Genomic DNA, 25,579 nt, shown 5'->3' with positions numbered 1-25,579 from the left:
CTGGGTTTCCCTCCATTCTGTCTCGCTGGCTGATGACGACAACCCCAAAGCAGGCAGGACAAACCCCTTCTTTCTTCCTAGAAAAGTACACTAAATAGTTTGCTCTCTTTGGGGCCAACAGGAGTAGAAGGGAGCTTGGGGCTGAGAAAGTCACTGGTCACTGAACCCTTGTAGCCTGGTTACCTTTTATCCCTATTTGCACATATTCCTTTCCTGTTAAAAAATAAGTTACGATTACTAAAAAAAAAAAAAAAAAAAGGAGTCCTGAAAGTACACACAGTGCTGGCTGCCATCCATAGGACCATCCGGGAACAAGGGAGCTTACCCTCTGTGTGAGATATGCACCCACACAGGGCTTATTTCAATCATATCAAATTTTGAAATCTAGGATGGCCCATCGAGAGGAAAGGAGGGAGTGTTTCAGACCCATCAAGCAGCTGGCCAGAGCCTGACCAAGTGCAGAGAGACTCCTGTCACACTGTCCTATTCTGGTCCCTGGCCACACCTCGGGGCCCAGAGGTAAGCACATCTCTGATGTTTTTCAGCTCACTGTGTAGATGGTGGTTTTTGTGCCTCAGGTACCAGCTAGCTATGCCTGAGTGGACACAATGGATGGGGTGGGGAGGAGGCTCAGCATCAGGCTGGTTGAGAGAAATCAGAAGCACACAGGGTCTCAGGTTTGGACAGACCAGGTGTGGATGATTCTGGGACTATTTGGCCAGCTGGAGGCGAGCAGCTGGGGGAACAGACGTTTGGATTCAGGAGCAAAGCAGTGGCGGGGGGTTTGACCAGTTATCCAGACTCCCTCCCAGGACCAACATTGAGCTTTGGAGCTGGGGCTGAGAGTGACAGTGCTGCCAGCCTCCCCTAAACAGAACTCCATGAACGGGACATTAATACAAGGAGGGGCTCCGGTGCAACCCTTCTGGTTACAATGAAGCTGCAGTACCCTGGGGCCTCAGCCAATCACAGTGGGCAGCCCTAAAGAAAGCACCACAGAGGGCCGGGTATTTAGCTCAGTGGTTCTGCCACCTGCCTCACAAGTGCAAGGTCCTGAGTTCAATCCCTGGTACAAAAACAAACAAACAAAAAAAACAGCACCAGAGGCATACACTGTCCACACATGGGCGTCACCCCATGTCCCTCCCTGCCCCATCAGCACCAGTCACCACTGTGTGTCCCCTGAGACACATCCACTCAGCACCCGGGCAGTGGGGACACTGCTGGTCACTGTTATCCCTTGTCCCCATTTTACAGGTGAGGGAACTGAGCCTCACCAGGGTCACAGGAAATGGTAGGGTGGAGCGGAACTCCAGTCTTCTGCTCCAGTCTCTTGATCTGCACCACTAGGAAATCCTCCAAAAGGTGGTCCAAGGGATGACAGTTTGGGACACATGTTTAAGCCTGTGTCTGCAGCTGCTCTTGTGGTGTCACTTAGCACAGGGTCTAGCAGCCTTCACGTAACCAGGAACTCCCATAACAGTGGATGAGACAAATTGAGTTTATGTCAAAACTGTCTGTAGTTAGGCTGGGAGGAGCTTGTGTGGCGGCTCCAAAACACCATCAATCAATTTGTCACAGCTCTGTTTTTGTACCCCACCACCCTTGTTAGTGTGGCTTCCATTCCTGAGGTTGCTTCTTGTTCCCAGATAGCTGCTGGAGTTCTAGCCACTGAGTATGTGTTCCAAGTACAAAGAGGAAAGACTGCCAGCTGAGTAAACCTCTTTAAGAACTTTTTTCTGGAAGTCCCACCTAATAATATTGACTTCTATCTAATTGGCCATCTCTTTAATCAAAAGAGCCTGGAAAAGTTTTATTAACACACGCCTTAAATAAATTTGGGGCCTGGTTGGTCAGAAAGAAGGATAAGTGATCAAGTGGTTGTTCAGTTGCCACAGAGCTGTCCTTGGCAACAAGCTGACTTGTGATGAGGTCATAGAGAAGCCACTTCCAGGGTCTGGGCAGGGAGAAAATGGTTGGTTAATAGGGAGCATCTGGGCTCAGTACTGAGGTTGGATGCCTGGGTTCATGAAGTGCTTTGTGAGCTCCTTGCAACGTCGTAGCAATGAGGCCAGGGCGGATGATTTGAAGATAAGAAAACAGTGTGGGCAAGTGGCATTCTCTGGGGTGCACCCCTCTATTTGGCATCAGGGTTAAACCTTCAACTAGGCGAAACCAGCATTTCCTAGGTCATTGCCTCTCAGATTGTGGTTCCCCAGGATGGCAGCTACAGTGAGAGCAAGAAGCAACACCTCCCAGGACCAAGTGACTCTGAATCTGCAGGTTCCCGGGGGTTCCCAGGGGATCCCTCTGTACAGTAAAGACCCATGGCAGTGTCTTTCAGGCCTGTGGTGCCCTCTACTCCCCCAGTTGCCTCTTCTCAGGGCACAGTCTGCTCTAGACTTTGAGTTTTTGTGCAACTCTGAGACACCAGGCTACTCTCACAAGAGCACTCATTAGAACTCTTATAAAATAAGAACTTGTAGCATTCACCGAGTGCCCAGTCTGGGTCAGGCACCCACCTGAGGTCTTCCTGTGTCTTTTTGCATCCTGGGGGATGGGTGCTATTACTGTCACCCCCTCTGCTGGTTACCCACAGCAACACTGCCCCTTTGCCCAGCCAGAGGCCAAGGGTGCAGGCAAGAGCTGCCTCTCTGAAGCGTTCTGACCCAGGTAGGGTAGGGATCTGAAAGCTTAGAGGAAGAGGGGCAGAGTTTCAGGAGGTGGGAACTGAGGAGGAGGAGCACGCTGAGTTCTAGAGCCTGTGCAGCTGTTCAGCGTGACCTCATCTAACCCACTTTGCACCCAGAACTTCATTCTCTTATCTTGTGTTTGATGATCTTCACTTCCCCAGCTCCGACATTCCTCAGGTCTATGCATGCCTCCAGAGTGATCTTGAGATCAGCCATCCTTAGCGGCTAGCTGACTGCCCTGGCTGGCTTTATTCAGGGTCACCCAACAGCCAGCTGACCTGGCCAAACCCAGCTGTGTGTAGAGACCCAGATGTTAGACACCCCCAGGGAAGCTGTATACCCTCCCAGCCACTAGGCAAATTCACAAACACAGCTGTCACCAACCATTCTCTCCAGGGCCTCCTACTGGCCACAGGTAGAGGGGAAGGAACCGGCAATGCCAACTTTCTTTGGACTTCTGGAATGAATTAGACTTGGTACCGTGCTCACAAGGGGAACACTTGGCCACATGGACAGTTTGCCAGAGCAGCCAGTGAGATTTCGCCTCAGCCTACAAAGGCTGGCCACCCACCTACAGGGTGGCTAGCAGAAATTGGGAAGAAACGGTGCTGAAATAGCCACTCAGACTTAGTCAAGGAGGAAGTCTCTTTGTTCTTGGCGTGGGCGTGTGTCTTAATAAATGGAGTGGAGAGCTTCTGAGGGTGTCTTCCCAGTCCCGCAGCAATGCCTCTCCCTTGCCACCCCACCCTGCCGTAGACACAGGGTACTCTTGACAACCATAGGTCACCCTTGGGCTACAGAATGGCTTGTGGTTGCCCCAGACCCAAGCTGGACCCGCGTCTATTCCCGTAGACTTAGGAGTTGGGGTCCGAGGCTGCATTTGTAACATTCTGGTGTCTTCCAAGCTGTAGAGGGAGGAGAAAGCTGACACACTAAGCAGATCAAAAATGAGAATGAGGGGGTCCAGGGCCTCTTGAGTCCTGTCCCAGCTTTTGGCTCACCCCTTCTCATGTTTTTAGCCCTGCCTCTGTTCTATACTAAAATCTCCTTTAAGCAAGGTAGCCTTGGGACAACTCTATGCCTTGTCATTGAAGGAGCTGAACACCAAGTTAGGCATTCAGATACTCCACAGATATTCATGGGGAACCCGCGCAGGCTAGATGTGGAGAGAAAGGAAGAATCAGACATGAACTCCACCCTCAGGGAGCTCATAGGCCACTGTGAGCCATAAATAGATCCATCGAAGCCAATGTATTCAATGTGGTGAAAAGGACACCAACAGCATCATGGAAGGAAAGAGGCCCAGGGCAGAGAGCAGGAAGCTGAAGATGGAGGAGGGGACACTTGGCTTCGTCTTAGAGAAGGGAGGGCGGAGCCCACACTGGGGGAGGATAGTCCTGGCAATGATGACAGTGTGTCCAAAGCGGCAGGGTCAGGGTGGTACCACCCTAGCAGCCACACAAAGTGAAGCAAGGTGTGGGGAAGGGGACCAGACACAGCCTGCACTTCACAAAGCTCGTCCTGGGAGCACAGTGCACAAAGTGTCACTGCATGGAAAGTAAACCTCATGGAAAGTTCAAGATGAGGGAGGGGAAGAAGCAGGGAGAGAGGATAGTCATGAGCCATGGAGTTGGGTAAAGGGATCACTTCTAACTTCTACAGGACAGCAGGATGGTTATGGTTGAAAACATGAGCAATTTCAAAACAGCTAACCGGATTTTAAGTGACTCCAACTCAAAGAAGAGAGAAATGTTGGTGCTGATGGATCGATCAATTACATCAACCTGAGCAATACATATTGTATACATGTATTAAAAGGCCACCCTGGACCCCGTTAGTACGTACAATTACTATGCGTCAATTTAAAAACTATACGATTAGAAAGTTCAGTCTGGGGGTGTAGCTCAGTGGTAGCATGCAACCACACACAACTGAAGACAATCAAAACGAAACGCCTCCCATTATTGCTAAATGAGAGGCATTTGAAGCGTGACAGAAGCTCAAAGGAAGAAAGATGCACTTCCATCTCCAAAGTCTACAAGGGACTTTTCGAAGCTGATGGGGCCTTGAAGGATATAACAGATTCCATTAGAGGCGGCGGCGTATAGCCAGACACTGGCCCTCCATGCTGGTAAAAACGTCCCCGCAGTAGCCCTGAGTGATTCAGGGAAAGCAACATAGCAGAGTCCCAGTTTGGGGCTAAGGAAACTGACTGAGTGATGAGCTTTGCTCACAGAACCAGAGTGGACAGAGGCTCAGAACGTCCCCCAATCCAAGGCACTTTCTGCCAACTCTTCTATTAAAAAGGGCAAGGGACAGAGAACTGTGCATCTCCAGGCCATTGGAACTTTCTCCGGGAGCCCCCCTTCCCCAGCTCAGTTCGCCTTTTCCCTGTGTGGAAGCTCAGGGATGAGGGATGCTCTTGAAGGCATCAAGAAGGAACCCAGATGTGGTTAATATTTGTTTTCCCTGTATGCTTAGAAGCACCCAGAGGCCAGTTACTACACGTAGTCCCCAGCAATTAAATGCACAGGAGCTGGCTCATTGTCAGGAGTGAAGCCACATTCATTGCATCTTTGAATGAAAACCAAGAAAGGAGGTGTTGAACAACCAGCTGGGAAGAGGAAAGAGGAGGCGGCAGGTGTGCAGCCTTCCAGCGGGAAGCACATTCTTGCAGCATTGAGAAGTGACGACTCTGAAGCCTCTCTTCCTCCTGTCTGCCCCCTCATGGGACTCGGACTGGCATCCCAATGACAGGCAAAGGAGGAAGAGAGAGATGAAGGAGAGACAGAAGGGAAAGGGAAGAGCCTGTGAGGAAAGCAGGCAAGGCCATTGCCTCCCTCCCTGCCCCTCCAGCGCACCAGCTCCTGCCCTACACTCTCTGCCTGTCCCTCCCTCCTGTTCCACCTGGCACCACCAACGCTGGATGAGCAACAGCTGAGGCAGGCAGTCAGGGTTTGTGCCAAAAGCCACAGGCAGTTTCATTTGGCAGAATCCCAAGGAGAAACGGCTCCGTTGCAGCCACGAGAGAGAATGCCACCAAGTCCTGCCCACTGACAAGGACAGAGGAAAGTGTGTCTGCCTTTCCAAGCCCAGAATGCACAACACCCAGCCAAGGTGAACACTGCCCTGCTGTGTCCATGGAGGGCCGGAGCGCAGGGCCTGATGCTTCTCTGTTCACACCTTGGTGGCCTGGACCTCAGGGTGGCCTGGGCTGGCATCTCCAGCACTGTCGCTTGGGCACCTGAGCAAGAGCGGAGTCCAGGATGCAGCAGAGCCACAGAGGCTTTTTTCCTTCTCTGAATTCCCATGGCCTTCATTTCACATTCTGCTCTTTCAGCCAGAAACCAGGGAGGTAGCCTCAGGTCACAGCAGGGGAGGCAATGACCATGTGACATGGGACAGGGGCAATTCAAGGCAGGACAGGCAGGTCTCACAGCTGAGTGTGGTGAGGAGCTGCAGAGCCACTCAGCACATGTGACTCGTGGACCCTGGGTGCTGGAACTTTCCACGAGCAAAGCCCTCCATTCCCAGGCCCTGGCCTCCACACTCGCGGCTGGCTGTCTGCCTATGGTCTGTCCAGGCAAGGCCACATGCTCACCTGCATACACAGCATAACCCCCACACCGTCCACACATGCACACACCAGGAGGTATGCACACACACATACATACGCAACTCGATTCCACACACATACTCCACAGGCCTTGGTGCTTCGTATCTCCCAGGCAGGTGCACTCAGTCCCCCATCTGCGTCACCCCTCTGGAAGGGAAAGAGTAGAAACTGAAATTCCTCATGTTAAGTTCCCATTTCCCGATGGAGAGGGAGAATCCACACTTCACCCACAACCCAGTCGTTGTGGCCGCAACCAACACTCTGGGTTTTCACATGGAGGAAACATCCCACAGCTTTCTGACAAAGTGTTTTCAAGGAAGGCAACATGGGTGTTGTTATTAGGAACTGGGCTCCTCACTGAGGGCTGCAGGCAGAAACTGAGGACTGAGCTCTCAAAGTAAAATTCTGGTTGGAAATGAAATTGGGTCCCCATCTCCTCACTGTCCTCATGGATAGCCTTAAAAATCCTCTGCTGTTTAGTTTTCTAATAAACTTTTAAATTTGGGGTTTTTAGTAATTTTTAGTTTTTTGTTGAGACGGGGCCTTGCTAAGTAGCCCTGGCTGGCCTCAAACTCTAGGCCATCTTCCTGCTTCAGCCTCCCAAATGCTGAGATAGCAGGTGTGTGTGGAATAAATTCTTGATGCTATCTCAATGGACTCATTTAACAATAAAAATCTCCACCCCATGCACTGTGGCCAGAAAGGTTTTATTTCAGCAAACTGGGTGGGACAAAATATATTTGCAGAGTATTTATTTTTAGCTCCGCCAGCAGTAGCAGCACATTTCAGATCATGTGGACCGCGGCCAAGCACGGGTGAATTGAGAGGACTTCCGCCCTGGCTTCCTCCCTTACCGAAGGTCAGGTCCTGCACATCTGTGCTTTGTCCGTCTCCTCCCAGTGTCCAGGCAGGAGCTCCCCAAGGCACAGGCTTCAAACTCTCCTCTTGAGGACACTGCTAATTCTTTTCCCTTCTGGAAGTGGAATTCACTAAGACCAGGTGCTTTCATGGCTTCTATCTTAATGTTTGTGGAAATAACAGGCAGCTCTGAAACAGAAGTTCCACTACTTCCAGTTCACCCCTTCACTCTGAACTTCAACATCCTCCAAGACCCTGGGTGCAGGGGCCTGGGCCAGCAATTCCTCAGTGTGTGGTTTGTGGTTTTTCAGGCAGTTGGCAGCAAGTCTATTTTTAAAAGTATTAACTATAGTAGCAGTTTGGCTTTAAGAGCTTTCTTTTTCCAGGTGGAGTTTTGGGTTTGTTTTTTAAAATTAAATATCCTCAGACCTATCATGGAGAGAAGTACCAGCTTTTTTCTAAACTCCATTTTCTATGAACCCTTTCTCAACCAGTGTTTTACACAGTGGGGAGGGACTGGGTTCTCAGAGCTGTAACTCCATAATTTCACCATCTCCCCTTCATTTGGGGTGAGGTGCAGAATCGAGGTCACCGCTGAGGCTCGGCAGGGCTGACAGCTGAGGGAGATGAAACAAAGGATCCATTCCGCTCACCAGTGGCACAGCAAGGTCCATGTTGTCCCATGAACGTGACCATTGTGTGGCCCAATATGGCCCAAGGGTCATTAACTATTACCCTTGATCTGCCAGGGCCGCCTCCGCTGCTCCTTCTGTGTGCTGCAGAGGGCTCCCCAAGGGTCAGCCCAACACTTCATGACCCATCAGGAAAGATCAGGAGCCCAGCAAAATATCAAGACAAGTACTATGTCCTCATTGGTAAATTTAGACATATTTTGTTCAACAAAGGCTTTGTCCCAACCGGCACAAAGAGAAGCAAAAAGAAATGTAAGGATTGTATTTAGCGAGATGAAGCCTGAGAAGGCAGCAAGCTCGCACTTTTACACAAGTTCTGCAGCAACAAAAGCTAAGTCTGGGGTGTTGACAACAGGAAGTTGTTCTTTATGCCAGAAATAGACCTTTGAAAGGAACCAAAAAAGAACCAGCTCGCGCTAATGACACAGGGTGGAGCAGCCCAGTGCCACACTGCTGGTTTGTGCACCCACCCACCAGGTCTGTGCGGCTTCACAAACTGGAAGCATTTTTCTAACAACTCTTAAAAATGCCATTCCCAAGTGAATTTCTATATTTCTTGTGTAACTGAAAGATGCCCCACAACACAGCAACACCAGGTCTTTTAATTAAATTATTTTACTGGAAAAAACATGCCACTTTGAGCACCACAGAAAAAGACCACTGCAATCAGTGAGGCAGGTCAGGTGACATGAACAGAAGGCTCAAGGCAGGCCTGGGACCCCGGCCACAGCTACTGAGAGGGTTCAGGCCGAATGTACCGGGGTCCCACAGTGCTTGTGCCACAAGTCGATGGCCTTGCTCACAATGGCATCCGAGCTGTCCTGGGGAATCTGTGAACAGCAAAGCAACCTGGGTGAAATTTCTGGGTTTGGAACTTTAGAATCTTCTCTCATTCACTGTGGTACAACAATTATAGCACAATATTTCCATGCAAATTTTTACTTTTTCAGAAAGTGACAGCAAAGGACTATTTTAATGCTACCTGAGGACATGCTGTGCAGCTCTGGTGTCAGACTGTGCTGATACAGGTTCAAACCTTGCACTGTCCGCTGACCGGGGGACCCTGAGCAGGTTCCTAGAGCTGCCTGGAGCCCAGAGCCCCACCTCTAAAGGGGAGACAGACACCTGCTGTCCACAGGATGACAGGGCCTGGCACTACTGACCAGTGAGTATGAGCAGGAGGAAGAGGATTCATTAGTGAACACAGTCACTTAGTGCTAATTATTCACCAAGCCACTGTCCACATGTTTGTACTGACTAATTAAAGGGGCACAGATTTCGGGTCTCATCCAGGACATACTCTCTATCACTTCTTCCCTAGTAGAGGAGTCTAGGATACAGAGGAAAAAGCTAATTCATTTAGACCTTTTCAACATGCACTAAGATAATACTTAGGACATTTACAAACTCAACTGGGATTCCATCAGCAATAGTAAGAGAAATCAAGGAGCTACAAGTTCCCCAAAATCGCACAGTCCTTTTTCCACTGATGAAAATTACAGCGGGATCTCGCCTCTTCCTCTCCCTGACATACATGTTGGCCGTCACAGGGGACAAGGCCCCAGTCCCCAGGGGTAGGCTCAGCAATGGTCTCACTGCTCAGACCAGTGACCCTTGAAGAGAGGAGGATACAAAGAAAAACCAGGCCAACTGCATGGCACCATGTTTCAGGGAGAGAAGTGGTTTTTCTGAAGTACACATACAGGGTATTATTTCTCTGCAATAATTTAATGCAGTAGGAAAATCTGGCTTGCTAGACTGACTTCATTTCTAAATTCAAAATCAAATCAAATAATGCACACTTACATTTTCCAGGAACTTTGTTATCTTCTCTGCACTGTTCAGTGCCATTACTTTTATTTTAAAGGTTAATAAAATTTCCACAGCTACAAAAACTAGGATCTTACAGGAACCACTTACAACTTTATCCCAAACCCTACAAAAACAGAGATAGAATCAAAATTTACATAGTTTTGAAATCCATGTTTACCTATAAACAAATTGTTTTCAATACAGAAAATAAGACCAAATTATTCCTATTTTAAAAGCTTCAGGGAATGACTATGAAATAATTATTAGAAACAAAACAGGTGAGCCATTTGAAATCTACTCCAGCTAGAATCAGCATTCGAAAGAAAAAGTTCACTGAAAACGACTGCTTGAGACTCAGGATGTGGCTGCAACAGTGCGTTTGCCTAGCACGTGCAAGACCCTGGGTTCTATCCCTGACACCACACACAAACTCTATGCTCTCCTCAGAATCTACCAAATGCCAATTCCAATGCACACCACAGGCGCCTGGAACAGTCTCAGATCTTTGAGTACCTTTAGCTCCTTTTTAAAGGTGCTATGAAGAAACAGAAATACCAAGATTTCTATTAGATCAGGACCTACCACAATTCTAGAAAAGAGGAGCTCCCGCTTATATAAGCTCCTGGACCATTTCAGATGTGACTGTTATTTAGCACCTAATACACAGAAGGTGCTCAATCTAAGTGCATATTCATTCAATAATGATTAGAATCATATTCTCTTATGGTAGCTGCTAGAGAATTTAGCTTCGAACTGTGCTAAACAAATTTGTATGTTCAGGGTCAATCACAGGAAAGGCCAGGATTCTTCTCTGACTCCAGGCCCCCAGTGTGTCTCAGAAGGAAACACTTGCCTCTGTAAACTGGATTCAGGCAGGCATCCTGCAAAGCACCTCTTGAACCAGAGATCGTAGGGCAGCCTGGACACCGCAGAGCAGGACTTCAGATGACTCAGCAGTCTGCTATCTTCCAGATTCAAGTATTGCTCCAAAGCCTTTGGCTAGAGATTAAACAGGAAGAGAGGTCACTGGTTTCCTGTGACATGATGTCACCTGCTGTAACAGCCTATGATGGAAAAAAATGTGCGTGCTGCATACAAGGAAACACTAGAAAACAAAACATCAGGCTCATCCAAGTCACTTTGACCCAGCAGTTTCCAGGTCAGTCCCAGCTTCTGGGTTTCCCCTGGACACACACTTCCTCTTCCATCCAGGCCAACCCCAGGCAAAACAGTCAGTCACCCTGGTGCTTACTGCACAAACCGCATTCAGCAGCCTCAGAAAGTCCGAAGCATAATTCAGTCACTCTGAGGAGCTGAGAAAAGCCTGTGACGGTACTGGCTGGTCTGGAGCAGTCAATTTTAGGTAAATTAGACTACACTAGACTAGACTAACAGGATGGATGGATGGCAAGCAAAGGGAAAGAGAAAGGGTAAGACCAAAGAAGTGGATGGGAAAAAGAAGGAAGAATGAGCCAAAAAGAGATGGTGATGAAAAAAGGCCAATGAATCAGGTGCCATTTTGAATCTGTGAAAACAGAATGCACTGAGAGTGTAAGTGGTAGTTCTACTGATTACTGTGTGGCCCTGGGCAAGTGACTCAAATTCTCTGTGCTTTAGTAGCCTCACCGGTAAACACAGAAATAATATGCTTAAATGACACAGTTCATTAATAAAGCCAAGTTAACCCTGCCAGGTGCAGGAAAAGGAAGACAGGTTAGTGGTGAGCTGGTAGGAGTTGTGACATTCCAGTGAAGTATAGGAGTGAATTCCACTCTCTGTCTGGTACCAACCACAAAGAGAAATCCCTTTCAAATTATAGGCTAACTGTAAAACCTTCAAGGAGTTAAGAACGCTAAGAGAAAACACATTTTTTAATGTGGGGTCTGGAAAGGGCTTAATAAGCTATAGAAGTAAAAGAAAAATACGGACAAATCCTAGTGTATCAAAACTTAAGATCTTTGTATGACAAACTGTGAGAAAGTATTTGCAAAATGTGTATAAATACAGCATAACCATCCAGAGTCTATGGGTAACATTTATAAAGGAAAAAAGCCAAGAAAGTGACAGAAATCTTCACTAGAAACTGCAGATATAGAAATTAAAACAACATCTTCACTATCAGATGGACAAAGATTTATGAGATTGGAACTGTCAGGTATTAGCATCAAATGGAAAAAAGAAAACCTCATAATCTGTTTTGGAGAGCATAGAATGATATGGCCATTAAGAAAGACACAGAGGGCCGAGGATTTGGCTCAGTGGTTCTGCCACCTCTCTTGCAAATGCAAGGGCCCGAGTTCAATTTCCGGTATCAAAAAATAAATAAATAAATAAGACACAGAATTTTAGTGTTCTCTCCTTCACTCACACACTCCCTTCTAGGTAGCAGCCTAGAGGGTGTGTGTGCACATGGTAACCATGTACAAGGGCAGGTTTACTGTCTGTGTGGCTGTTAGCATGGGCAGATTCATAACAGGAAGTGCTATAAGTAAATTAGAAAAAAAGGTAGTTCTAAATGAGTGGCTCTCAACCCTAGTCACACCTCAGAATTGCCTGGAATCTTTAAAAAATTAGAATTCCAAGGCCCCCCCGAGAGATTCTGATTTAATTGGCCCAGTAGAGGAGGAAAAGTCTGGGAATTTTCAAAAGCTCCCAGGTATACTAGTGGGAAATCAGGAACTGAAAAGTAGTGATGATTCTGTACAAACTTGCAAAGTTCTCCAAGTTAAAAACAGAACTATAAGGTCACATGTACAATGAGAAGCTGCTCACATGTTTTTAAGAAGTCACTTGATAAATCCACAAGCAGGCAAGGGTCTAGCAGAGGCATGCCAGGCTGGTGACAATGTCACTGCTCAGGAAGGAAGTGGGGTATTGGCCCAGATCTAGGGTAACATGGACTCATCCAGGTGGTTTAATTTCTTCTGAGAATCTACTCATTTATTACTGAGGTTTCCCCCCAAATATTTTTAGATATAGCATAACTAATCAAAATGCCAACTTCAAAATTAAACAAGAAAGCTAATTAAACCACAGTATGAATAAGACCTCCTGATTTAGGGCCAGGGATTTAGCTCAGTGGTTCAGTGGCCTGCCTTGCAAGCGCAAGGACCCGAGTTCAATCCCCAGTACCAAACAAAAAAAGACCTCCTGATTTAGACAACAAACATCATGCTTACTCAGGCTCCAATTCCATGCTTAAAGCATTTTTATTGAAATCAAGTAAGTGGATCAAATCTCAAAATCCTAAAATCAAATTTTATGTAATTAAAATATGCAAAAACTGCTCTCATAAGAACTGAAGCTGGAGGGTCCTGCCTCCTGCCCCTTCAGTTAAGTAGGGGACACAGCTGCACCATGGTCTTTGCAGCTCATCTGCCTTCTTCACGGCCCCTTGCCTTTCCGGCACCTTGAGTCACAATTTCCACTTTCAGAAGAGTTTTCAAATAAACTCAATGATTCAGGAAAAATTCATTTTTATAAATGATATAATAGAGAGAAAAAACTAGAAAGAAGAGAATCACCAAGCAAGACTGGCTTATGCCACAAATCAAGACTCTCAGTTCTTGGGACCTAAGCCAGGGTTTGGCACCAGAGAGGACCCCACCCTGGCACATTCCTCACTAAGAGAATTGCAGCTCTCCTGGGAGATTTATCATGCACCAGGCTTTTTAAAACCATGTTTCCCAGCGTCTGCTGCAGAGAAGAAAGCCAAATGACACAGTCCTGGCCACTGATACAGATGGCCCCGACTTAAGACAATTAGATTGTAGATTTTTCAATTTGACAATGATGTTGAAAGTGTTACACATTCAGGAGAAAGTGCAGGTGGAATTCTGAATCTGGGTCTTTGCTCAGGTTGCTGGTGCACGGTCTTACTTTTGCCCATCCAGGCACACTGTGGCTCTAAACTCTGATGTTTAGAAGATGCAGTGAACTACATCTTCACCTTGTCATGGCTTACTGGGATGTAGCCTCGCCATACACTGAGGAGCATCTGCATACACACAGCAGGAAAGCCTGCTTGTGACCTGACTGGCTTCTCCCTTTTCCTCCCTCACACTTATCTTTGCCCTCCCCTTCCTTTCTGCCCAGAACACGGATGTCATTCATGGCTTCTGGACTGATAGGAATGGAAGGACTGCATCTAATGCTGGAGCAAAATGGCAGGAGTCCATACTGTGGTGCTGTAGCACCACCTGTGGTCTGCTTCACCTCTGGACTTCCGGTTACAAGTTTCTGTTATTTGGGTCTCCCAAGATTGTACACACCAGCAAACTTAAACCCTAATACATGTAGAAGGGTCATTCTAGATAAAATTGGTGGATTCTGGACCAGCATAGTGAATACTATAGACCAAGCACTGGCTAAATGTAGCCTGCAGTGGTGCATTCCAGGCCTAGCACTTTTTAGTGTGTGTCATGTCTATGGTTGCTCTTGGGCTCCAGCAGCAGAGCTGAGTGATTGTGACAGAGGTAGATCCATGGCCGCTACACTGAAGAAGTTTACTCTCTGGCTTTATATAGAATGCATTTACTGAGCCCCACTGCAGAGGATCCACTCAGAATTACAGCAGCACCCGGAAGTTAGGTTCTCTCTGATGATCCTTAATCCACTGCTCACCCAACAATTAGCCAAAAACAGCCCTCACCAGCTGTGGCAAAGAATCCCGGTACTTGGTATTCAACTGGTTCACGAAGCATCGGATGATCCAGTAGCAGTCCACACTATCTTCCACCATCTCTTCCATGGCTTTAGCAATGGCAAGAAATACTTCATCTTCTGCTTCCTGAAAGATACATAAAACATCTCAAGAGGAAGCAGAAGAGAGGAAGACACAGTTCTGTAATAAAAATGAAAAGGCTGCATTTTTTGAAAAAGCTGCAATAAAACAAAGTCTGATCAAAAAGTAGTAAAGAGAAGTGCAGAGGGAGAAAGAGAAGGGACTATAGAAATACATCTGGGTTGGTGCTATTTACGAAGGATTCCTTTTTAGGGAGCCTCCACCTTCTAATATTAAGCTCATCACAAAGTCAACACATGTTGTGAGCAAGTGTCCACCTAAAATCACTCAAAGAAATCATGAACCAGGATTTCTTCCAAAAGTATGTGACAAACAGCAGATATTTGGAGACGCTTGTCAACAGAGCAGTTTGCAAATACTGAAGGACTTCTAGGGCATTTGCTTTATTTCAAAGCATTCATGCATACTTTTAGAATTTCGTCCTATCTTTAAGCACCTAAATTTAAGTCTCTAGAACCAGAACTTTAGGAATCAAGAGAATGAGCATCAATACTATAATAATAATCAGAACATGGAAGTAAAGCCTCAAGTAAATTTCAACAGAGAAACCCTATAAAAACTGCAGCTTGGGCTGAGATTTTGGCCCAGTATTAGAGCACTTGCATTACACGTGCAAAGGCCCTGGGTTAGGCATTGCAAAAAAATAATCATAAACACTTGGGAACTTTGTCTGGAAAACTATTTTGTTTTCCAACACTGTAATCATACTGAAAAACTTCACATTTTCATCTAGGATTTCATAGCTGATGGATTTTAATGTTAAAATGAAACTAAGAAGCATCCTTCTTCTTCCCTAAAAAATTCCAAGTTACTTCCAAAATCCAATTATAATAAAAGTATCTCATCTTTAGTATTGTTTCAAATTGTTAGTAATCTATAAATTATTGAGAATAATAGCATTATAGAAAATTCTTCTAAGCATCGATGTGCCAGAGAAGGGAAGAGAAATCTCCATTCTTAGACTCCCATGAAATCCTGGGTCTGACGCTAGACGCCCTCTAAGGTCCCCAGCTCTCCTCTTCAGGGAAGAGGGCCACCGTCCTTCGGTGCTCCATTTCTGCCTGAGCACTGCCACACATTCTTATTAATGGATAAAGAATGAGTAGGGCTTGGCGACTGGGGCAACAGGGCCCCCAGTACACCTGAATAGCAAGGGTGCCTGAGCGCGGCTGGGAGCAGGACAAACTGAGTAGGACCATTTAAACTTCTGGAGCTAACAGATTATCCTAATTTAATATGTAACTGAAAGACTCATGCCATACTAGCCACTTCATAGTGCCTGTTCTAGTGATGTTCCAATTATTTTTAAGGAAATTTCTCTCTTAAAAATTTTTCAATGAAAGGAGATTACCTTTGTTAGCTCTAAGATTGGCCCATGGGTATCATATCATTAAATTCAAAAAATAAAAATAAATATTTTTATTACAGATTGCAGTCTAATCTACCAATAAATCCACTTTGTGGATCAGCAAAACTTGCAATGACCTGTTTGAACCATTCACTGTGTTTTAGCCAAACAAACCTTCATTAAAATGCCTAGCGAGAACTGCCATAAAATAGGCAAAATCTTGCAATCTATAATTATTCCTCTCCCTGCCCACTTCTTCCTCCCCTCCCTAACAGTAAGTAGCCCAAGTAACTAAAGTAAGGGGTTTGCTGGAGATGAAGTTCACAAAGCAGCCTGGAGCTGGGGACTGCAGCAGAGAAGGTGGGCAAGGCCAAGGAAGAGGCTGAGGCTGATGAGGGTCAGGGCTGAAGGGTACAGAAGTAGCCAGGGACCACCCTGACCCTCAGGTCCAGGGCCAAGGGAACATAAGGCATCTGCAGCTGCATCTGGTGCTGCTGGTTACATATAGGAAACAAGCAAGGAAGCAGAGAAGCAAATGTGTCAGAGCCTTTTCACATCTGTACTGTCAAAGGCAGTTGCAAATACGGAAAGGGTAAAGGGTGGAATGAGTTTGTGATACTAGACTGAAATTGAAGACATCAGTAAGAACTCAAAGTTTTAAATTTTTATACAGGTATGATGTATGTAGGTATATGATTATATACATTCATGTATATATAACATACAAGGTGTGACATAAAGATATGGTAAATGTTTATTTTTTAAAATTATTACAGTAAGGGACACTGCCATTAATCCCCCTCAGTATACCCTCGTTTGCTTTAAACACTCATCCCATCATTTTTACCACTCTGTGAAGCAGTTCTGGAAGTCCTCTTTCCTGAGTGTCTTAATGAGGTGTCACCAGAAATACAGTGAGTGCTGCTGCCGAGTGCTATCCAATGGAAAGACAGGCTGGTAAAAACACTGCACTGTGTCCTCTTCCACCTTATGCACCAGATCTGTGCCATGAGGCTTCTGGCTCTTCCTCAAAATAACCATGGAAGGTAAGTGTTTGGAATCGGTTCAGAACGTCGAAACAGCCATGACAATGCAGAAAGTGGCAAGGGATATGTGTGTGAAGCCAGGCGGAGTATTTGGGGAGGGGTATTAATGGAAATGTGTCTTTTACTGTAAATTTAAATATTCACGGTGTTTTTTGACCAGACCTCATATAGGTGCTATGAGCATAGCTCAGTGCCAGAGCACTTGCCTGGCAAGTTCAAGGCCAGGTTCCATCCCCAGTGCCAAAACAACACAAAACAAAAACCCTCTATACACATGTATACAGATACATAGAGGTATGTGTGTGTACATACATGTGCTTCCTGTCTGTCTACCGAGAGTCTAGAAACAGTGACAGCTTAGAATAATAAGCATACATGCATCTTATTTTTGGTTTCTAAATACCAAAAAGAAAAGGCTGATTCCACAGCTGCAGCACAGAAAGAATAAAATGAGCCTGGAGTATCTTGTGGCAGAAAGGCAGGAAATACTCCAACTGATGGGAACTTATCAAAAAGGCAAAGTACAGCTGGAAGGGGCTGCCACTGGCCAAGTGTGGGACAATCTGAGCGCCGAAAGTAACAGCAGTCATGGATTACAGGCCACTGGATAAAAAAGGACTCCGTAAGTTCTTACTGGTATCAATAAACAAAAGAAGGGAAAACTCTCTGTTAGAAAACCAACTAAATGTGGAAGGAATGAAAAAGAAAATCACCATTTGGCAGCCAGCATGGTAAAAACTGTTTTGGGCAAGAATGTTGACTGGGTGGATTTTTACAAGTCTCAAAGTACCTCACCCCGAGTTACTTATTAATTACACAGGAAAATAGTAACTTTACAGTGGAGAAACCTTGCAATACCACTTTGATTAACTGATCAAAGCTACAGCAACTGGAGTGGGAGTCAGACCTCTGTGGTATTCTTGCCAGTAGTACACACAGCCAGATTCTAATCACGAGGAGACGCTCCACTGGCTAGCACTCTGCAAAAGTGTCCCAGTCATGAAAAAACAGGAAAGACTGAGGAGCTATTCTGGATTAAGGCAGACTAAGATACGGTTTCTTAAGGTAAGGTGTGGTCAGGGACTGGATCCTGGATCAGAAGCGGGATATCAGCGGAACAATCAGCAAAGCCTCAGTATGGTCTATAGCCTAGCTCTGAGTGTTGTATCAAAGCCAATTTTCTGGTTTTGATCATTAGACTGTGGTTATGTAAGAGGTGGAAGTTAAGCATGCTGATGCTGTACTATTTTTTTCAACACCTAAAATTATTTAAAGTTCTTTAAAAAAGCATCAGTAGATGTTATAACTCATGGATAAAAGTTTAATAAGGGCTAGGATAACTACACGGCAGTTTTAAAGTGTCTCTCCACAAAGGGACATAGTAAGGGGAAAAACATCTCCAGGGGAAAACCCAGCAGGCACAAGTGAACCTTTCACAGGACCAATCCACAAGGGGTGCCTCTGGCTATCAGTGCCCAGGTACTGTCCCTGCTGAAAGCACATAACCTGGCTAAAATCGGGAGGGAGCACCAGCCAGACTTACAGCAAGGGGCTATTGCAAAATAACTTACCTACACCCCTCGAAAATGTCAAGGGTATGACAGGTAGGGAGAAAAAAACAAGGCAACTGACCCAAATCAGAGGTGACTAAAGCAATATAACAACTCCATGCAATCTATAATTCAATACCAGAACTTTTATTGTTTATTTGTGAAAAGGGCACTACAGGGACAACTGGTCAAATGTGAATGGAGTCTACAGGTGAGATGTTAATACTGCAGCAACTTGGGCTTCTTGGTTTTGATGACTGTACTGCTGAGGGTGTCACCTTTAGAAGTGAAGGAATCTGAGGACACAGGACACCATGTCTGTGTCTCATTCACAAAAGGTTTGAAAAAGGAAGTATGTGTACATTTATAAGGAAAATACCAAAGCAAATGTCATAAATGTTAATAGCTAAGGAATCTAAAGGGTGTATAGGAATTCTTGGAAGAATTCCTGTAACTTTTCTGTACCTTTAAAATTATCATCATGTGCTGTATAACAATTTTTTAGATGACAAGGGGCCCAAAATATGATGATGGTCCAATAAGCCTGAATTTCCCAGTAATACTGCAGCTCTCTAGCTCAAGTCAGTATGTTCTACAATGTTTGCACAATGATGAAATTGTCTAAGGATACATTTCTCAGAATGTATCCCCGTCAGAAAGCAATGCATGACTATAATATTTAGAAATAAAATGTGTTTTTTTTTTTAATAAGGCATATTAGGTCAGAATGTACCGGGCCATGAACACCAGGCAAAGACAGGTTGCTTTCGTTTTACTGACATTGAGAGCCACTGAAAGTTTTAAGGCAAAATATGATGCAGTCAAAGGTTGAACAAACAGGATGGTTAAGAGTTAACACGCTGGGAGGCTGAGGTGGAAGATCCTAAGTTTGAGCCCAGCAAGGGCAACTTAGCAACTTAATAAGACGCTGTCTAAAAATTAACAAAGGGCTGGGGATGTAGCACAAGGCAAAATTATTTTGATTCCTAGTAATGCAGGGAAAAAAGAGTGAAATTAAATGTCAAGCAAGATTTTTACTAACCAGTGGAAAGGAGGGACTTCGAGGCAACTTCCCGGACTCCAGCTGATACATGCGAAGATAGACGTCTACCTGAGGGGTGGCATCACTGACGAAGCGAATCACTTTCAGGGCATGAAGGACATCACAGTACTGATCCTTGCGATACATCATCACATGGCCATGAGACTCATGGTGGGGAGGCAGGATCCCTAAGAAGACCAGAACAAAAAGCAAAATACTGAGACACCAGTCCAAACCACACCTCTTCTAAAAAGAACCCTATGAGATCCAGCCTCACGATTAGACCAGACTTCATACATACAGTTAATACCACATATTCTCTTTTAGCAACTCTCACTGTAACAATCTTAGGTGTTGTATATTATCAGTATCAGAATGATATTTAATCACTGATATTAAGGAGAAATTAAATGGCATAGTGAAAGCCTCGAAATAAGCATGTCACTTAATTTCAAGATGATAATAACCACAGGATAGCTGTCAAGATGGTGCCACCTTGTGCCCCCAGAGTCTTCTCTTCAATTTTGGCATGTGGCCTCCTACATCTCAGAACCAACAGCCTGTCCAGTCCTCCTTCCCCACAGCAGTCAAAACTTGTTCACGAAGAATCCTCTCTTCAGGGCCACAGAAGTCCCTGGTCTTCACTGATGAGGTCATCTTACACTGCATTTCTAAGGCAGTTTATGCTCCTTACTCCATTTAAACATGGTATCTGCTCTTTAGGCTATGGCATGAGAGCCACATCTCTTTTGCAAGCAAGTATCATGGTAAAAACACAGTGGGAAGACCACTGGATGTGCCTGCAGTAACTCCAGGCTCTCATCTCAGGTCTGCTAAGCCCAGGACTCTCACAAATATGCCTGTCCCTCTGGGCTCTTGTTTCCTAATTTAGCAGAGGCAGGAGATGGGACAGACAAGCATTTCACTGATGCTCTCTGAAGAGGCCAATCCCCTGGCATCTTCATAAGAAAAGGAAATCATGGACAAACAGATTTGAGGAATGGTGGTGATGAATTTCCAAAGCTCTCAGTTTTGCAATGAGGCAAAACAGCTGTTTATTATTCCAGCCTCACTCAAGGTAACACAGAAGCATGGGCTCTGGATTCAAAGTTTCTGGATTTGATCTCTAGCTCTACAATTAACTGACTGGGAACCCTTTGACAATTTCTTCTCTCTCCCTATGGCTTAGCTTCCCCATCTGAAGAATAGGAATTATAACACCTAACCTAAGGCAGGTATTAGGATGAATAAATCAATATACAGAAAGCGCTCAAACAGTACCTGGCCACGCTAAGTTAGGAACAGTGCGAGCTAGAAGTACATCTGACTCCGGCTCACTCTTTAGTGCAAAACACCACAGTTCCAGTATTCTGGGAAACAAAAGGTAGATGAGCTCGAAAGTATCCAACTAACCAACTTGTTTAAATGTTCCCTTTCCTGACACAAACCTTTACTCAGCAGAGCTAGGGGGGCCCTGTGCTAGGCTTTCAGAGAAGCTAAGAGAATATACTACTGTCCTGCACACCTTGGCTAATGCAGATGAAACAGCCGCACCTTGATGACACTACTACTAGCAGCACCATGCCTCCCAAGTTAAACCTTAAACTGGTTTGTCAGGGTTGGTCCTAAAAAGTCTCTTTCTGATATTTACTTAAAATGTCAGCAGGAATCTGGCATCCAAACATCCCTGAGCAATCAAACAAGAAAAGTACACCCTCAAAAAAAAGTCTCTGCTAGGAAGAGTCCTTCATATTGTAAAAGCTCTGAATTTTTGGTGTCTTTACCCAAAAAAATAATGATTGTTTACATGATAAAGACAAGAGAATCAGAGAAGATGCACAAGCCAGACAGGACTCGGCACTCAGGAAATGTGGCAAAGCACAGCGGTGTATCCCCCTGACCCGGGGCAGTTACTAAGACACAGTACCTCCAGGACTGAAAGGGATGCTGTCAACACGACTATCTCATCGTACCCGGGAAGGCACGTATCTTCATGACCAATGGAGATATTCAGATTTAGGGGAAAAAACTGCTCTGGGAAAAACTAAAATCCGTAGTTGCTACCATTTCTGTAGACTATAACTGTAGAATGATCTACCAGACAGAAGCACCCAAGGCTGTTGAGATGCTCAACAAAGAGGCATTCAGCAGGGCTTTCTAAAATGGCTCACAGTCCCTCGGCACCTCCACACTATGTAGCCACACTTAGGACTGCAGGGCTCTCAAGTCCTGAAAATACACATTTGGGAAAGAAAACAGGGTCCATAGCTATTCTTCCTTCACGTGAGTTCTACAAAAGAACTTAAATCCTAGTACTGTCACTTGCGGACTGTAAGGCCTTCCTCACAGGCCAGTATGTGGCCTCCCTGTCTTCTTCCCCATCTCTAAAACTGGGCTGTCATGATCTGGCTCAGAAGAATTCTAGGACTGCACCATGTCATTGATGGAATCCACTCAGCTTGGTGAGTGGCATCTAGGGAGGCCCATTAAATAGCAGTACCAGTTTGTATTCCACATAAAGCTCTATCCCACTGTCTGACAGTTATAGCAAACAAATTTTAAGAAAGAAATGGAGGGTGGTAACAGATGGGTATTATATGCTTTAGGAGGCTCAACAATGACAGGGAAAAACATCTTGGGCTCAAAAGAGCTGATGTTGGCTTCTGTGCTGGAGGCTTTCTTCCATAAACACTAAGCACAGTCCATTTTCTTCTTATCACTAGAACTCATTACTTATACTTTTAGGGAAAGAAAACTGTGATTCCTTTTTGAGTCTGATAGCACACATGAAGTGGCACTTCTGAGAATCGCAAAATATAACAAATTTAAAGCTAAGTAACTGAGCTCAATATTCTCACTGCACAGATGCGAAAGATGAGCCCCAGAGGGGGGGTCTTCTCCAGATGACCTGGCTCACTGCAAAGGGCAGACCAGATCTCCTTTCTCCCAGACCAAAGTTCTGCCACATCTCTTCTTGGGAATGTACAAGACTTCCTTTTCCATCATTAACAGACTGATGCTCCTAGAGTAATATTTAATGTATTTCTGCTTAAGTCACCTTCCTAACAGCTTTCACAGTGAGGACCCAAGGAAGACCCAAGACTCAGTAAAGGACCTAACCACATCCCCCCTTTCTGACTGTGACAAAGGAGCCCATTATTCAATACTTTCGAAAACAAATTCCCCGACTTCAGGGGCTCATACCTAGAAGCACCTTCCATACCAATGCACGGTACATGGATGGGAGAGGGAACCTCTGGCTAAAAGTACAAAGTTTCTCAATATCTAGAGGAAGAAAAAAGCAATCAGTTAAAGCTTTTCATGCTAATTACAGTTTGCATAAGTGCATTTCATTTTTTTCTAATTGAAAGGATAGGTGAGATATTTCTTCAGGAAGTCTACCATACAGTCGGCAAATTTAGGAAAGGCAATATTGGTCTGATTTCCTGCCCAGGTCTTCTATCAACTTAGCTATTTAAAACAGTTAGCATTTTATAATATAAGAGATGCATTTTTCATATATTATGACCTTCCTTATAATATTAGTGGTAGTTAATAATTAACTCATCTCATTTCACCCACATTACAAGCCTACTTGGGGAGTTGTTGTTATGAAGATACAGAACAGAAGCTCAAAGCAGTTAGTGATTCACCAAGTTAACACAGCTGATAAGGAGTATCATCAGTCCTCAGATCCCAAAAAATAACAGTCTTGGCCCTCAATTCTTCCTATCAAGGAAGTGTTGTAATGCTACATGTACTTGAAACATGGACTCCACAATGAGACCAAAAGTCAGGTGTGAAATATTTCTGCAATTTAAAAGCACTCTGTGCTGGGCAGGGTGCAGGGCACTTGCCTAACAAATGTAAGGCCCTGGGTTTGATCCCAGCACAAATAAAAACAAAACAAGCAAATAAATAGCATTCTATGCAAATAAAACATTTTTAACTAGGGTTAAACTTATTTCACTTTGGCTAATGGCCAACTTTATCATCACTAAACATCAATATTATAATGCAATCCTAGTATTTCCACAATGGAAAATCATGACTGAAGTTGTTGCAAGTTTACTTAGAAGCTATGAAGACATCTGCAAACTGAAGAAAGGAAGTATAAAGGATTAATAAAGACAAATGTTGCTGTTTAAAAGTTCTTGCAAAAACTTGTCAGTGAAATAAAAATTCAAAAATTCTGGAAGTTTTCTCAAAACATACCATTCTGATATCATCATAACACTGAAAAATATGTAACAAGTAACAAATATCCTCTAGATGTCTCTGAAGCTAATATTTATTTCAAATAATTGAGAAGACTGAGAACCAATAAGCTTTTGTGTACATGTATGTGTGTGGTACTGGAAAATGAAGCCAGGGCCTTCACACTGAGCTAACATCCCAGCTCTTCTTATTTTTTTATTTTGAGACAGGGTCTCACTAAATTGCGAAGTTGCCAAGGCTGGGCTTAAACTTGTAATCCTCCTGCCTCAGCCTCCCAAGTGGCTGGGATAACAGGTGTGCACCACCACATCCAACTGAACAAATAAGCTTAATGAAACACGTAAAACTCACCCAAACGGTCATCTTTCAGAAGGATTTCCAGTGACTTCTTTTCTTCAACTCCACGAAATCCCACTTTCTCATAATATACTGAACGAAAGTTTCTCTGAGAGTCTTCAGTCATGTTTCATTCTTGGAGGAGAGAAAGAAGGAGAAAGATGGGGACCAGGGAGACCTAGAGACAAAGAATGAAGCATTGGAAATTTTACCAATGATTTGCTCCAACTTTTCAATTAGCTACGGCATGATAAACTGCCACCTCTTTCAGGGGACTTGATATTAAATCATTACATTTATACAAGTAACACAATCTCACCTGTGCACCTTGGCCAAAAATTAAGAGGTTAGTGAACAGCACTATGCTAAAATAGACTGCACAAGGTTTATGCACTAGCATTCCTACTCTTCTCAGATACTAGATCATGGATATTCTGTGGCCATTGTGAATGTACACAGAACTAAGTTACTGAGAAGGGAAGACAGGTAAGATTATAGGTTGCCGCACAAAGTGGCTACCAAGCAGTATATACTGGTTCTGTTTTTACAAAATATGTATTAAAAATTGACTATATTCCAAACTAGTAACAACAGTTATCTACAAGTAATAGGATACCAGATGCTTTTAACTGTCTTTCCTTTGCTTAGCTGTGCTTTCTAAAGTGGGCATTTTGTAAAATGAAAATTTTAAGTTATAGAAAGGTAAAAAGTCACGTTTCTCTCTTATTTTTCTTTTATTTTTAAACACAGCATTATCAAATTCAACCGTCAAACTTCAAAACTCCCAACAGATACACACTATTACATTATAACCAGAAGAGGGTACGGAGCAATTGATAAGTGACACCCACAAAACTGGAGGTAGAAAAATGACATAAAATATGGCCTGAGGACTTAAACAGCTCAGTGATCCCGGCTATTTCCCGAGAACCTTCCTAGTGTTGCCGGGATAGCATCAAGAAAAGCTCAAATTATGTTGGTGTTTCAAGAACAGTAAAGATGTAATGCATTTTCCGAAAATATATTGCACTGCCTCGTCCAAACGCTTCAAAGGCTGGTGCAAAAAGGAGTAAGTGCTCAGTTACTAAAAATCAGAGACATTCCCCATGACCAGGCAAAAGTCTCTTCCTTATTGAAAAGATATCCTCTGAATCCTGAACCGAGTCGGTCACAGGGAAGATTACGACTAGTTTAGGAAATGACCAGATGCTTAAACAAAAACCCAAAACATTGCAGCGCAAAATGAGTTGATTTGCTTCTGAAAAGCATTCAAAGAGCCCTGTTGTCTAAGGACAGCAAAGGCGAGCGGTTGGCAGAAATACTGTCAGGGACACCTGCTGCCCGTGGGCGCCCACCTGAGCGGAAAGGTGAGCACGACCGGGTCCCAGAGCCCAGGTCCCACAGTCGCTATTCCGTACGCTTCACCTCAGCAGTGGAAACAAACCCGGGTTGGGGCCAGGGTCCGCGGGAGGCAGCGGAAACCAGGTAGTGGGCGCTGCTGGACCGCAAGATCGGGGCGCGCGGGGGAAGCAGGCGTCGGGACACCCGCGCCAGCCCGGCCGGC

General features: G+C 44.8%; 1 protein-coding gene across 5 annotated transcripts in view; it reads right to left on the bottom strand.

Annotated features, from left to right (window-relative positions):
- Window positions 1–8,443: 8,443 nt before the first annotated feature.
- Window positions 8,444–25,579, bottom strand: part of Tbc1d7 (TBC1 domain family member 7) — a 17,856-nt gene continuing 720 nt past the window's right edge. Inside the window, exons 1-8 of one of the 5 annotated variants that reach the window (XM_010622883.1) lie at window positions 25,371–25,573; window positions 24,031–24,193; window positions 22,666–22,746; window positions 19,462–19,649; window positions 14,323–14,460; window positions 10,525–10,670; window positions 9,666–9,795; window positions 8,444–8,689 (exon numbers count right to left, since the gene is read on the bottom strand). In XM_010622883.1, coding sequence (XP_010621185.1) covers window positions 8,603–8,689; window positions 9,666–9,795; window positions 10,525–10,670; window positions 14,323–14,460; window positions 19,462–19,649; window positions 22,666–22,746; window positions 24,031–24,142 — 882 coding nt within the window. In that variant the 5' untranslated portion in view covers window positions 24,143–24,193; window positions 25,371–25,573 and the 3' untranslated portion in view covers window positions 8,444–8,602. Of the gene's footprint in view, window positions 8,690–9,665; window positions 9,796–10,524; window positions 10,671–14,322; window positions 14,461–19,461; window positions 19,650–20,742; window positions 20,832–22,665; window positions 22,747–24,030; window positions 24,194–25,370; window positions 25,574–25,579 lie in introns of those variants that run through there. The other 4 variants (XM_010622884.1, XM_010622887.1, XM_033761913.1 and 1 more) reach the window with 4 other exon arrangements.

The sequence above is a fragment of the Fukomys damarensis genome, unplaced genomic scaffold (genome assembly GCF_012274545.1).
Source record: "Fukomys damarensis isolate Sample0158 unplaced genomic scaffold, DMR_v1.0_HiC HiC_scaffold_10, whole genome shotgun sequence".
Classification (NCBI taxonomy): Eukaryota; Metazoa; Chordata; class Mammalia; order Rodentia; family Bathyergidae; genus Fukomys; species Fukomys damarensis.
Note: the sequence above shows the minus strand (reverse complement) of the source record. Positions and strands in the feature narration are given on the sequence as shown.